Source organism: Otolemur garnettii, unplaced genomic scaffold (genome assembly GCF_000181295.1).
Source record: "Otolemur garnettii isolate 467f Iridium unplaced genomic scaffold, OtoGar3 scaffold00073, whole genome shotgun sequence".
Taxonomy (NCBI): Eukaryota; Metazoa; Chordata; class Mammalia; order Primates; family Galagidae; genus Otolemur; species Otolemur garnettii.
The window spans coordinates 7,473,357-7,488,135 of record NW_003852468.1 but is presented as its reverse complement, the minus strand read 5'-3'; the positions used below and the strand labels follow the sequence as shown (position 1 = coordinate 7,488,135).

Here is a 14,779-nt window from a genome sequence, read left to right as displayed (position 1 = left end):
GGTCCGGGCTGGATTCAAACCCGCCACCTTAGGTGTATGTGGCTGGCGCCTTAGCCACTTGAGCCACAGGCGCCGACCCTCAAGTGATCTTCTTGTCTCATACTCCTGAGAGGCTAGGACTACAGGTATACTCTACCACACTTAATTTTCCATTTTTTGTTAAGGCAGAGACTTGTGTTTCTCAGGCTTGTCTTGAACTCCTGGGCTCAAGCCATCCTCTTACCTCTGCCTCCTAAAGTACTAGGATTACAAGCATTGGCCCCTGTATTTAGTCTTGAGGTAGAGTTGTTTTGTGAGCCAGGTTGGTGCAATCATTGCTCATTGTAATCTCCAGCTCTTGGGCTCAGCAATCCTGCCTCAGCCTCCTTTGTAGCTATGACTAAAAGTGTGCATTACTAGGCCAGTCTAATTAAAAAAAGAATTTAAAAAGGTTTTTTTTTTTTTTTTGGTAGAGATGGTTTTTCATATGTTGCCTAGGCTGGTCTCAAACGCTTAGCCTCAGGCAATTCTCCTGCCTTAGCTTCCTAAAGAGCTGCTATGCCCACCCTAGACTAAATTCTTAATGTGGCCTCTGAACCCCCATATGGGCTGTTCCTCTCCTTTTTCTCTCCCTGTCTAGATTGATCTTGTACCATTTCTCCTCTCTTTCTATGCTTTAGCCCCATTGACATCATTTCAGCACTAGGTAAGAACATATTTTCTTTTAGCACAGACTGTTGCATATATTGTTCCAGTAGTCTGAAATACATCATCATCCGCTTATTTCATTTAGTCGGTGCCTACTCATTCATCACCTGAAGTGTCACTTCCCTGAGGAGCCATTCCGTACCAATCTCTAGGTTTCTTTGATATATATTTTTATAGAAGCCTACTTATTTGGGCAGGGTGTGGTGGTTCACTCCTGTAATCCTAGCATTCTGGGATGCTGAGGCGGGAGGATTGCCTGAGCTCATGGGTTCAAAACCAGACTGAACCAGAGCGAGATCCCATCTCTAAAAATAAATAGCCAGGCGCAGTAGTGGGTGCCTGTAGTCCCAGCTACTCAGGAGGCTTTGGCAAGAGGATCACCTGAGCCCAAGAGTTTGAGGTTGCTGTGAGCTATGATGCCATGGCACTGTACCAAGGGTGACAAAGTGAGATTCTGTTTCGAAAGAAAAGAAAAAAGAAGCCTACTTATTTTCTTTAGAACACCAACTTAATTTAAATTATATATTCAGGCTCGGCACCTGTAGCTCCGTGGTTAGGGCACTGGCCATATACACTGGAACTGGCGGGTTTGAACCCGGCCTGGGCCTGCCAAATAACAGTGGCCACTATAAAAAAAACTAGTTGGGCATTTTGGTGGGCGCCTATAGTCCCAGCTTCTTGGGAGGCTGAGGTAAGAGAATTGCTTCAGCCCAAGAGTTTGAGGTTGCTGTGAGCTGTGATGCCTCAGCACTCTACCGAGGGTGACATAGCGAAACTCTGTCTCAAAAATAAATAAATAAATAAATAAAATAAATTATATATTCAGTGTCCTTCTCCTTTATTAGACTGCAAGCTCTATGAGAGTGAGAACCGTGTTCTGTTTTAAAATCACCTCTGCGGTGGCACCTGTGGCTCAAAGGAGTAGGGTGCCGGCCGCATATACTGGAGGTGGCAGGTTCAAAGCTAGCCCCCCCCCCCAAAAAAAAACTACAAAAAAAAAATACTTCACCTCTGCTTTTCTCAATAAAAACTTACCAAAAGAATGAATGAATATTTACTGCATACAGTTACGTTCCTAAACTTGTGGATATAAAGAAATATATATACATATGTATGTATGTATTTCATCAAATCTGAGATGTCATTGATTTAAAGATACATCATTTTTCTGTGCCTCAAGAGTGCTAGCAATTATGATGCTATCAGTTGTAACATACATCCTGATTTTAAAGGTGTTGATGTGAAAAATGTGCCTATCAGAATCAAAAGAAATTTGATTTTTTTTAAAAAAGAGACTAATTGGTATCTGCCTTTCTGCAAAATATCTTTATATTCAGTAAGTTTACTTCTACCCTATCATTTAAAATATTTGTATAGTATTCCATTATACAGATTTAACCTTGGATTTTAAAAATATCTTACCTTCCTTATATGCAAAAGAAGTTTACATTTAAAATACTTTTATCTGTGGCCCGGTGCAGTGGCTCATGCCTATAATCCTAGCACTCTGGGAGGTTGAGGTGGCTGGATTGCTTGAGCTCGCAAATTCAAGACCAGCCTCAGCAAAAGCGAGACACCACCCCCCCATCTCTGCTAGAAATAGAAAAACTGAGGCAAAGAGCATCACTTGAGCCTAAGAGTTGGAGGTTGCTGTGAGCTATGATGCCACGGCATTGTACCCAGGGCAACAGCTTGAGACTTTGTCTCAAAATAAATAAGTCAATAAGTAAATAAATAAAATGCTCTTATTCACATTTAAAAAATACTTTTCTACTTTGCCAATGCTATATTTTAGTTTCCACTTATGAGCTTCTACAGATTTGGAGTATTACCTCCTCTAAAATTTTCTTGTGTTGGCAGCCCACCTTAGGCCCATAGGCTGTTTGCCAACCCCTGCTTAACACTCTTAAAAACTTAGTGAAGATTCTAAGAGCTGTGTTTCTGTAGCTTATATCTATTAGTGTATACTGCATTAGAAATTAAAACTGAAAATTTAGGGGCTTAGAGAAGTGAGAAGTAACATTTCTTTATAAATTTTTTACTTTTTTTTTGAGGCAGTCTTACTATGTCGCCCTCCATAGACTGCTGTGACATCACAGCTCATAGCAACCTCCAACTCTTGGTCTTAAGTGATTCTCTTGCCTGAGCCTCCCAAGTAGCTAGGACGACAGGTGCCTACTACCGCACCCAGCTATTTTTTGGTTGTAGTTGTTGTTTGGCAGGCCCAGGCTAGGTTCTAACTCGCCAGTTCCGGTGTATGTGGCTGGCGCCCTAGCCGCTGAGCTACAGACGCTGAGCCTAAATTTTTTACTTTTTAATTTCATGTTAAGTATAGACATTTATATGTATATTGAATTGGGTTGTTAAAAATGTGTCTCTTGTATTGCCCTTGTACGTAGGAAGGGAAGAAAATCTCTTCTGTTGCTTTTCTGGTTGGGGAGAATTATAGAAACATAGAAATATGAACAATAAAATGAATTCTTTTTTTTTTTTTTTTGAGACAGAGTCTCAAGCTGTTACTCTGGGTAGGTGCTGTGGCGTCACAGCTCACAGCAACCTCCAACTCTTGGGCTTAAGCAATTCTCTTGCTTCAGTCTCCCAAGTAGCTGGGACTATAGGCACCCGCCACAGTGCCCAGCTATTTTTTTTTTTTGAGACAAGAGTTTCATTATGTCACCCTCAGTAGAGTGCTGTGGCGTCACAGCTACCTCAAACTCCTGGGCTTAAGTGCTTCTCTTGCCTCAGCCTCCCAAGTAGCTGGGACTACAGGTGCCTGCCACAATGCTAGGCTGTTTTTTTGTTGTAATTGTCATTGTTGTTTAGCAGGCCCAGGCCGGGTTTGAACCTGCCAACCCTGGTGTATGTGGCTGATGCTCTAACCACTGAGCTATGGACACCAAGCCAATAAAATAAATTTAAAAAAATGAGAATATATAAGCCCATTTCATAGCCCTTTTCTTTTTTTTTTTTTTTGAGACAGAGTCTCACTATGACGCCCTTGGTAGAATGCCACAATGTCACAGCTCATAGCACCCTCTAAGTCTTGGGCTTAAGCTATTCTCTTGCCTCAGCCTCCCAAGTAGCTGAGATTACAGGTTCCTGCCACAACATGCGGTTATTTTTTTCTTGTAGTTGTCATTATTGTTTGGCAGGCCTAGGCTGGGTTCAAACCCACCAGCCCTGGTGTATGTGGCTGTCGCTCTAGCTGCGGAGCTACCAGGGCAGAGCCTCACAGCCCATTTCATTTTGGAGCTATGACATCATCACACATCACCCTGGGAAATCTCTATTGTACACCCATGAGAGGAGAGTGAAAGAAAGCAAATAACTTCTTACCATTTTTATAAAAATAGTTTTTACTTTATAGACCTATTGAAAGAGTCTTAGGGACCTCCAGAGGTTCCCCCAAACCATATTTTGAGAACTGCTAGCCTAATTCATAGTAGGTATTCAATAAAAGTTGAATAAATTTAAATAAAGTACCTCTACTGATATGGAGGATTAAGTGATAAATTTTATGGTATGAAGGATAAGCTCTGTGGCTATTTAGAGTAGGGGCAATTGACAAGAGCTAGTGTCCAAGGAAGAAAGAGGTTTAAGTAATATTTTTCTTAAACTTTCTTTTTTGTTTTTTCCTGGAGTTTTTGGCCAGGGCTGGGTTTGAACCTGGCATCTCCAGCATAGGGAGCTGGTGCCTTACTCCTTTGAGCCACAGGCGCCGCCCTTTTTCTTAAACTTTGTAATTTGAATAGTACATTATAAAACAAACAAAAAGATTAGTAATTCATGAAAAAGTATTTAGAAACTATTCTAGAAATCTAGAATTTTCTGAACTTTGTATGAGAAGTTTACAAAAATGCAAAAAAGATTACAGTCAAAATTTGCAAAACTGGGTTTGTTTGTAAATAACAGATAAAGTAACAAGGAAGTTACTAAGTAAATATTTGGGAATTACATGTTGAAGGGTTGGCATATATGTATGTATTTACAGATACATTTCATTTGTGTTGATTAAAGAATTAATTTCTTTATAATACCTTCCTTTTGGGGCTAGTGATAATAATGTTTAAAGTCTTTAATAATTTCTTTTTTTACTCCAAATTGATATTTGATGGTTTTGATGTTTCAGATTCGTTACATTTCACAAACACAAGGCTTGCCAGCTGAATATCTTCTCAGTGCCGGAACAAAAACAACCAGGTTTTTCAACAGAGATCCTAATTTGGGATACCCACTGTGGAGGCTTAAGGTCTGTCTTCTTTATAATACTGCCTGGCCCTGTACTTCCCACCCTCAAATTTGAATTCATAGTTCAGTTATTAAATTCTGGAGATAGAGGAAGGGAGAATATGTTTGTAGGAAGAAACTTTTTTTTTTGAGACAGAGTCTCACTTTGTCACCCTTGGTAGAGTGCTGTGGTGTCTTACCTCCAGCAACCTCAAACTCCTGGGCTCAAGCAATTCTCTTGCCTCAGCCTCCCAAGTAGCTGGGACTACATGCGCCCGCCACAGTGCCTGGCTATTTTTAGAGATGGGATCGTGCTCTGGCTTAGGCTGGTTTTGAACCCATGAGCTCAGGCAGTCCACCTGCCTTGGCCTTCCAGACTGCTGGGATTACTGGCATGAGCCACTGCGCCTAGTTTCTGTAGGAGGAAACTTGTTGAAAAATTATTTAATTGCATTCATTTGGCCTTATTCTTAATTTAAAAACAAAACATTAAGTGCCAGTTCAGTTGGCTGAGGTTATTTTGTGTATGTTGAATCAGCGAGCTGGTATGGGGTATGGAGAGTAGTGTTCACTATTAAGTGGTAGAGTGATATGAAGAACTAGAGACATTCTTGTATTTTTTTGTGACAGTTTCACTTGGTCACCATTGGTAGAGTGCCATGGCTTAGCTCACAGCAACCTCAAACTCATGGGTTCAAGAGATTCTCTTGCCTCAGTTTCCCAGGTAGCTGGGACTACAGGCACCTGCCACAGCACCCGGCAAGTTTTTAGAGACAGTGTCTTGCTCTTGCTCAGGTTGGTCTCGAACTTGGGAGCTCAGGCGGTCCACCTGCCTCAGCCTCCCAAGTGCTGGGATTATAGGCATGAGCCACCATGCCCAGCTAGAGACATTTTTAGTAGTGCCTATTTTTTAGAGAATGCTCAGTAAACATGATAAAATAACAATTTTCCACATCTAGCTATGTTTTTTTCTTGAAACATCAACTTTTTACTTCTGAGCCTATTGCCTTTTTTTAATTTTAATTTTTTATTTTTTGAGACAGAGCCTCAGGTTGTGGCCCTGGGTAGAGGGCCGCAGTGTCACAGCTCACAGCAACCTCCAACTCTTGGGCTTAAGTGATTCTCTTGCTTCAGCCTTCCAAGTAGCTGGGACTACAGGCACCTGCCACAATGCCGGGCTATTTTTTGTTTATAATTGTTTGGCAGGCCCCGGTTAGATTTGAACCCTTGAGCTCTGGTGTATGTGGCTGGTGCCTTAGCTACTTGAGCTGCAGGTGCCGAGCCTTTTTTTGAGATAGAGTCTCACTATGTCACCCTCAGTAGAGTTCTGTAGCATCACAGCTCACAGCAACCTCAAACTCTTGGACTTAAGCGATTCTCTTGCCTCAGCCTCCCAAGTGACTAGGATTACAGGCGCCCTCCATGACACCTGGCTGTTTTTTTTTTTTTTTTTTTTTTCTTTTTTGGTTGAAGTTGTCATTGTTTAGCAGGCTGGGGCCAGGCTCAAACTGCCACCCTCAGTGTATGTGGCTAGCACCCTACTCACTGAGCTACGGCGGCCGAGCCGAGCCTACTGCTTTAACTTGAGAAATCTCTGAGTAATTTGGTTATCCATGTGATTTGAGATATCACTTCATTTCAGAGTAGCTTTAAGAGAGTAATGGTATTGTCCCCTTTTATCTGCCATTTCTTTAGGAATTATGCTACATCATTGCTTGCATGTTTATTTTATCACTGTTGAAAGGGTGACTAGATATCAAGGTCACATCTCTCCATCAGAATATTTTCTGGTTATAAATGACTTTCATGTTTGTCATCTATGGTTGGCAAGGTGACAACACTTATCTCTTTGTATGCTGGCTTTGATTTTGAATAAAATGTGAAAATAACATACAGATGGAATTTAAACAATCCATATTTTATAGACACCCGAAGAACACGAACTGGAGACTGGAATAAAATCAAAAGAAGCTCGAAAATACATTTTTAACTGTTTAGATGACATGGCTCAGGTAAGTATGGAAAATTTCAGAAAGTTAGACATTTATGTATTTATTTAATCAAAGATATACCTCTTGATTATACTAAGGATGGATTTAATCTCTAAGTATTCATTTTCAGTTTTTATAGAAAAAATACATTAATATTCTGCCACATATTAAAAGAACATTTGAGTCCAAAGTATGCTTTTAGAATTACACACTTCTTCCTTGCTTTGCTTAGCTGTGTTATGTATTGATGTTTTAAAATATCACTCAGTGAAGGTTTCTTTCTTGTCTCATTTTCTCTACTAAACAAATGCTTGCATAAGAGCTATAGTTATTGAGTGCTTATTATGTTACAAACTCTGAACATTTATGCTTATGTAATTTAATATTTTCAATAGTAGAAACTTTATATCTAAGTAATAACTTTTGCTTAACTTGTTTGAAATTTTTATGACAAGAATTTATCAATTTTTTCTACTAAATTTACATGAAGATTTTAATTAGATAGCATTAAAAAGAGCTGCTTCCTCCTATGGAAATGATTATACTGTAATAAAAAGAATTTCCCCAGATTTCTCTTCTGATGATTTTATAGAAACAGTTTAGAGCAGGCATCCTCAAACTACGGCCTGCGGGTTGTATGTGGGTTGTATGCAGACTGCCGAGGACATTTGTCCACTCCTCCGGGTGTTTTTGCCCCTGCCTGTCCTGCTTAGCAGCTGACTTGTCCCGGGGCCTGCAGTCTGGCCCTGTAACAATCTGAGGGACAGTGAACTGGCCCCCTGTTTAAAAAGTTTGAGGACCCCTGGTTTAGAGAAAAAGCAGCTGTTTAGTGTCAGCATTAAAGGTTAGGTGAAGAAGTATAATATTTCTAAATTTTGCTCTGAAAGGTGAATATGTCTACAGACTTAGAGGGAACAGATATGTTGGCAGAGAAGGCGGATCGAAGAGAATACATTGATTTGTTAAAAAAAATGCTAACAATTGATGCAGATAAGAGAATTACTCCTCTGAAAACTCTAAACCATCAGTTTGTGACAATGACTCACCTTCTGGATTTTCCACATAGCAATCAGTGAGTATGGTTTATCTGGGGGCTTTTTGCCATGATATGTTCTTTACAAATGGAACTATAAAGTGAGCAGCAGCTTTGGTGCTCACCGATGCTCTTCTTTCTCATTGAAAAATCACAAGATTAAAAATTAGATGTGTGTTTTTCCTCTTTGTGATTATAAAAATATTTTGACTCATTTTATTCTGAAAGTGCTTGGAAGAAAAACTTTAATCTGTGTTCATTGAGTTATTTGCTATCTGTTAAAATCTCAGCATTCATTAGTCAATCTTAATCTCTTTTTCAGTGTTAAGTCCTGTTTTCAAAACATGGAGATCTGCAAGCGGAGGGTTCACATGTATGATACAGTGAGTCAGATCAAGAGTCCCTTCACTACACATGTTGCCCCAAATACAAGCACAAATCTAACAATGAGCTTCAGCAACCAGCTCAATACAGTGCACAATCAGGTATTCAGCAAATGATTTTGGGAACTCAAGCCTAAGTGGGAGAGAAACTTAGTAAGACTACAGGATGAGGAACCAGTCTTCGTTATAGTGATCTTGTTGCTTAAGAATTTTCTATTTGGCAAAAGTTGCTGGAAGACAGGATAGACATAACACCTACCAGTTGTGTGCTGACAAAAATTACATACAAAGACTTAATTCATGCCCTCATATGTCCTAGCACAGTTGGGTAAATGGGGTCTGACTGTTGTATTGCTGTTAGTTGTTATTAACTTTACCCAGGTGACTATTCTTTCCTATTAGAAGATTTTATATTTCATTACTGTTTGGAAAGGTTTCCAATCATTGACTTTAAGGGTAGTTTTGCATTTGTTTGCTAATGAGTAATATTCACAGTTAAGCTTATTTCTGAAGATGAAAGCTTTCTGGTTTCTTAGCTAGCTCTACTTTTTAAATGGAAGAGCTTATGAGATTTTGGTTTTTTTATACAGAAGTAGTTAGTGTTTATACATGGTATAGCCACAACCAGTACATTACTATTTATTATTCTTTGTTTGGTTATTCAGCTTTATAATATTCCTTAAATTTAGGGACTGGGAAAATTTCTTAAGCACAGAGTTATTTCAAGGACAGTTAAGGTTATAATTTAAAACTTCGTTCTCAGTTTTTCTGGGTAAATTCTGTATATGTAAACGTATTGTCTGTTTCCACTTTATGCAAGTGTACCAATGAAGTTCTTTTGTTTTTAGGCCAGTGTTCTAGCTTCCAGTTCTACTGCAGCAGCTGCTACTCTTTCTCTGGCTAATTCGGATGTCTCACTGCTAAACTACCAGTCAGCTCTGTACCCATCATCTGCGGCCCCAGTTCCTGGAGTTGCCCAGCAGGGTGTTTCCTTGCAGCCTGGGACCACCCAGATTTGCACTCAGACAGATCCATTCCAACAAACATTTATAGTATGTCCACCTGCATTTCAAAGTAAGTGAGGAAACTCCTGTATTATATTGTATTATATTAGACCTACCTGCTTTGTTCTGAAACATAGAAAATGTGTATTTCATGATTTGATAATGATTTAGACAGATCTAGTTGTTGAGTTCTGATCTTTGACAAATTTAAACTCTATCTCTGATGATCAGGATAACTAAAATTGGGTGATATCACAAAGTAGATTTTCTCTTTTTACGTTGTTTATCTAATTATAATACTGAGAATTATAGGCACTCAATTTGTGTTTTCCTTAATCAAATTGCCTGATACCAGTTTTCTTGCCCATTGAATCCTTGGAAGTGTCATATATTAACTTATATAAGCATGTATCTGTCAATATGCTGGTTATATATAGCTTGAAAAAAATTGTTGTAACCAGAATTACTATATATTGAATCTTATTTCCTACAACATTCTGTTATAGAATTGTGTTCTGAATAAAAGGTAATTTTATTCTAAAATGTAAAAATCATGTTTAAGAATGTAGAAACCCCTCTTTAATTGGGCCAGGTGTGGTGGTGCATGCCTGTAATCCCAGCACTTGGGAAGCCAAGGCAGGTGGATTGCCTGAGCTCACTGGTTCAAGACCAGCCTGAGCTGAAGCAAGACCTTGTCTCTAAAAATAGCCAGGCATTGTGGCGGGCGTCTGTATTCCCAGCTACTTGGGAGGCTGAGGCAAGAGAATCACTTAAGCCCAAGAGTTTGAGGTCGCTGTGAGATGTGATATCATGGCACTGCTACCGAGGGGGACAAAGTGAGACTCTGTCTCAAAAAAAAAAAAAAAACCTTTTAAATTATATTCAGAAGTAAAGATCATTGTTTATTGTATTGAAAAATTGTACACACTGAGATGCTTATGTGGGGAGGCATTAAGATTATCTGCTTTATTCTATGAATGGTATCATTCCTATCAACAGAGGAACAAAATAGCTGAAGGAGGAGATTGACTCCATGTGTTGCAATAAGATTTTTAATTTTTGGCTCAGTGCCTGTAGCACAGTGGTTATGGTGCCAGCCACATACACTGGAGCTGGCGGGTTTGAATCCATCCCAGGCCTGCCAAACAACAATGACAACTACAACCAAAAAGTAGCCAGGCGTTGAAGTGGGCGCCTGTAGTACCAGCTACTTGGGAGGCTGAGGCTAGACAATTGCTTAAGCCCAAGAGTTTGAGGTTGCTGTGAGCTGTGACACTACGGCACTCTACCAAGGGTGACAGCTTGAGACTCCATCTCCAAAAAAAAAAGATTTTTAATTTTCACACCTCTATTCTTTATTTTCTTATTGTTGTTTTATAATCCAATCTGTCTAGTCCTTCTGTTCTGAAACAAAGGAAATGTATATTTAATGATAAGTTATTTAAAGACTATATATTGACGAGACGTTTAACTTTCCCAATGGAAAGTCAGTGTCTGTACCCTGGGAGAATAAACCAGGACTGAGGCTTCGCATAATTCTTAACATAGAAGCAGGTAGCATTTTTATCTTTTTACATCAGTTACTTATTGACTGTGACTCTTTTGTTTCTTTGGTTTCTGACAGAGTCGGAGCAAACAGAAGGAAAAGAGGGGCTAGGGGAGACTGAGAGATTACCGGGAGGACAGGAGAGCGATAGCGATGTAAACCAGGGAGAACCCACAGGGAGAGCGGAGGAGCAGATTCAAAATCCGTAAATGCAAATTTAGCTTGACTTAACAAATTATTCTCTGCATATACTTCATAATAGTAAATTCTATACTATGGGTTATCATATGTTGAGTAATTAATTCTTCTGCTGAATTTAGCAAATTAGCCACACTTTTCCTCCACGTTTTCCAAAGTGAGTTTCATTGGAACAGTTTTTAGGTGTGGGGCCCTGAAGTTTTCTGCTGCTTTTCAGATGACACTTAAGAGATGAAGCAGAAAAGAACAAAGAGGTAGAGGGAAGAAAATGGGGTAACCCTTTTTGGTATAATTAGGTAAAGTATAAGGTTGGAAATGTTTCTTCCTATTTAGGAAATCTAAGTAACCCAAAGAGCTAGTAGAACAAATGTTAAAATTTCCCAGTGAAGGAGAGTTTTAACATTAAGGTGATGATGATGATACCTGATATGTAAGTGCCTTTTCCTTTATTAATTCATCCTCACTAACATCCTTGAGAGGTGGGTAATGTCATTATCCCCAACTTGTAAATGAGAAAATTGAGCACAATTCCCTCATCTGCATTTTAATTCCAGGTGTTAGAATTCAGAGCTTATGTATTTTGAAGTAGTATTCTGTACTGCCTCTCAGTGTTTAAATTCACAGCTGTAAAGAGTCGGTTCATTTGCCAGCCACCACAGTTTTCTGATTTCTGCCCAACAGTTCTCTATTCTGGGTTGCCCACTTTTTTTTCACCATCCTCTGCTTATAAGAGGATAGACCCTCGTCAGTTAGGCAGTTACTCTTCTTTCCATACTTTCAAGGTTTATAATAAAACAAAAACAAAAACAGCAGAAAATGAAATAAATTCTTCTTCCAAAATTATTGCCTTTTATCTGTTCCCACTTGTGGAAAGAAGAAACTAGCTTGTCTACTGTGGCTTAATCTAAATTACTGTAGCAGTTTAATACTATGTACTTTAGAGCAGGGGCTACCATCATTTTTTTTCTCCATTGCACTTTGGATGAATATGAGTTGTCTTGGGTGAAACACTGAATACGCAGGCACTAATGAAAGCTGATAGGAAAAACAAAGGTCTGTGCATACTTTTTGTGATACCAGACCCCACACAGATAAGCAGAAAAAAATCCTCACAAAATTAGCAGGTCACAGGTTGGACACCCCACATCTGTAGGTCAGTACTATTAATGTAAATCCTGCTTTCAGTAGACATTTTGTTCAGGGATAACTATATTCTGTAATTTTGTTCCCCTTATTTTATCACCCCAGGAGCCATAGATGAGCTTCTATTGTGAACATTTCCTCCTAAATATTCTCTCCATACTTCCTACCAATTTTTAGGAGGCTATTACAACAACACTGTCTGTAGTTAGGCTTGCATCCTGACACTATAGACCCGTAGACAAACTTTCTTATTAGATAGCATTGCCTAAGGAAGCATGCCTGACAACTCGTTTATCTCAATATATGGATTTGTTACTTTTTATTTTTATATAAATAGTGCCTTTTTAAGAAACCTATTGGCAGAGTATTTTAATTCGTATTTTACTATTTCCTCTTATTTTGTACATGTCTGGATTGTATTTTTCTTTGTGACAACTTGTTAAATTATTCATTAATTACTAAAGTGGAAAAGTGGAAGACTTGCTGAAAATCTCAGTAGTATGGTTTTATGAGTTATGCGCATTTAATATCTCCATAGTAATATTAGGAGAAATAGTTGGTGATAGCTTAGAAAATGTCACTGAATCTTCTTATTCAAATGTTGAGGTCAAGCATTGTGGCTTATGCCTCTGACCCCAGTACTTTGGGAGGCTGAAGAGGGAGGATTGCTTGAGGTCAGGAGTTTAAGACCATCTTGAGCAACATAGCGAGACTTTGTCTCTACAAAAAATTTTTTTAATTAGCTGGGAGTGGTGGTATGCAACTGTAGTGCTAGTTACCTGAGGCAGGAGGATTTCTCTAGTTCAGGAGTTTGAGGCTGTAGTGAGCTTTGGTCATATCACTGCACTGGGTGATAGAGCAAGACCTTTTCTCCTAAAAGTTCCGTTTATATACTCACTTAACAAAATTGCAAGCATTAGTGAATTAGAGGCATAATAGAAACTTCAGTTCTCTATATTGAAGGTTTTGATAGGGTAAGTTTAGAAGAAAACTGCTCTATGAGAGAGCTTTCTTGAGAAGGCTCTCTTGGCAAAAGGAAGAAGTGTCTTCAGCCCCTTTTCCCCCAGAATAAGATCTTCCTATTTATTATAAGAAACATTCATTCAACATTTGTGCTAAGAGCATAATGAATAAAAAGATAAATAAGGCAAGTAACTGTTTTAAAGGCAGCAAAATTCTTGATTTTCCTAGCTAATTTCTAAAATAACTAGAGAAACGTTTTTGTAAACCATTTTACAGTAGAACCTCTGTAGTTGACCACCTACCTACATTACCACCTCCTTAAGTTGACTGAATTTTCAGACAGGACATGCACCACATGTACGGTTCAGTACAGTAGGCTTAGTTCCTTATATTGACCACTTCTGTATGTTGACCTGTTATTAGTCCCTTAGGTGGTCAACTTACAGAGGTTCTGTATTTTTATCCTAGGCATAATTTCTTCAGTTCATGCATTGGTTAAAGATAAAAGATTTGTAAACTAGGTTATATTTTTTGAGGAGTAGGGAAAAACTTCCTTTAAAACATTTTAAACAGGCTGGGCACAGTGGCTCAACCCTGTAATCCTAGCACTCTGGGAGGCTGAGGTGGGTGGATTGCCTAAGCTTGTAGATTCGAGACCAGCCTGAGCAAGTGTAAGACTCTGTCTCTAAAAAAAACAACCAAACAAAAATAGCAGGGTGTTGTGGCAGGCACCTGTAGTCCCAGCTACTTGGGAGGCTGAGACAAGAGAATTGCTTGAGCCCAAGAATTAGAGGTTGCTGTGAGTTATGACTCCATGGTACTCTACTGAGGGTGACGAAGTGAAACTCTCTCTCAAGAAAAAAAAAAGCCATTTTAAATGAAAGGGTAACTTAGATTATAAATGATTGAGCTTTTCATAATTTTTCTTATTTTTTGAGACAGAGTCTCAAGCTGTTGCCTTGAGTAGAGTGCCATGGCATCATACTCATAGCAGCCTCCAACTCAGGCTCAAGCGATCCTCTTTGCCTCAGTTTTTCTATTTTTAATAGAGATGGGGGTCTTGATTTTTGCTCAGGCTGGTCTCAAACTCTGGAGCTCAAGCAATCCATCCGATGCAGCCTGCCAGAGTGCTAAGATTACAGGCATAATTTGTCTTAACCTAATTAGCCACAAGTTATTATTTAAGTCATACTTTTAAAAGATTATACTTTTTAAAAAAACTGATGTGTTTTCTTTCCTCGAGTGGATTAAAAAGTGAATTTAACTTACAAAGTGAAGGACCTGTTTATTTTTGCCTATCCTGTTAATGGGGATGGGATGAGTATTGTGTTTTAAATTTTGTAGCATAAAGAAAATGTAGAGTTCTTTAAAACCAGCCCTCCCTGTATCAGACATTTTTTCTATTAATCAAACCTGAAGGGAACTAAGTCTCCCTTTTAACTCCAAACACATCTAGGAATAAAACTTCTTTGTCTGGCTCGGCGCCTATAGCTCAACTGGCTAAGGCGCCAGCCACGTACACGTAGGGTGGCGGGTTCGAATCCCCAGCCCGGACCCGCCAAACAACAATGACAGCTGCAACCAAAAAATAGCCGGGCGTTGTG

General features: G+C 39.1%; 1 protein-coding gene across 3 annotated transcripts in view; it reads left to right on the top strand.

The window, feature by feature from the left end:
* The window catches only part of HIPK1 (homeodomain interacting protein kinase 1), a 92,650-nt gene that overhangs the window by 62,634 nt on the left and 15,237 nt on the right, over window positions 1-14,779 (top strand). For 2 of the 3 annotated variants that reach the window (XM_023515466.1, XM_012807666.1), the window contains 5 exons: window positions 4,817-4,936; window positions 6,840-6,926; window positions 7,793-7,977; window positions 8,261-8,423; window positions 9,170-9,395. In XM_023515466.1, coding sequence (XP_023371234.1) covers window positions 4,817-4,936; window positions 6,840-6,926; window positions 7,793-7,977; window positions 8,261-8,423; window positions 9,170-9,395 — 781 coding nt within the window. The remainder of the gene's footprint in view (window positions 1-4,816; window positions 4,937-6,839; window positions 6,927-7,792; window positions 7,978-8,260; window positions 8,424-9,169; window positions 9,396-14,779) is intronic. The other variant, XM_023515467.1, reaches the window with a different exon arrangement.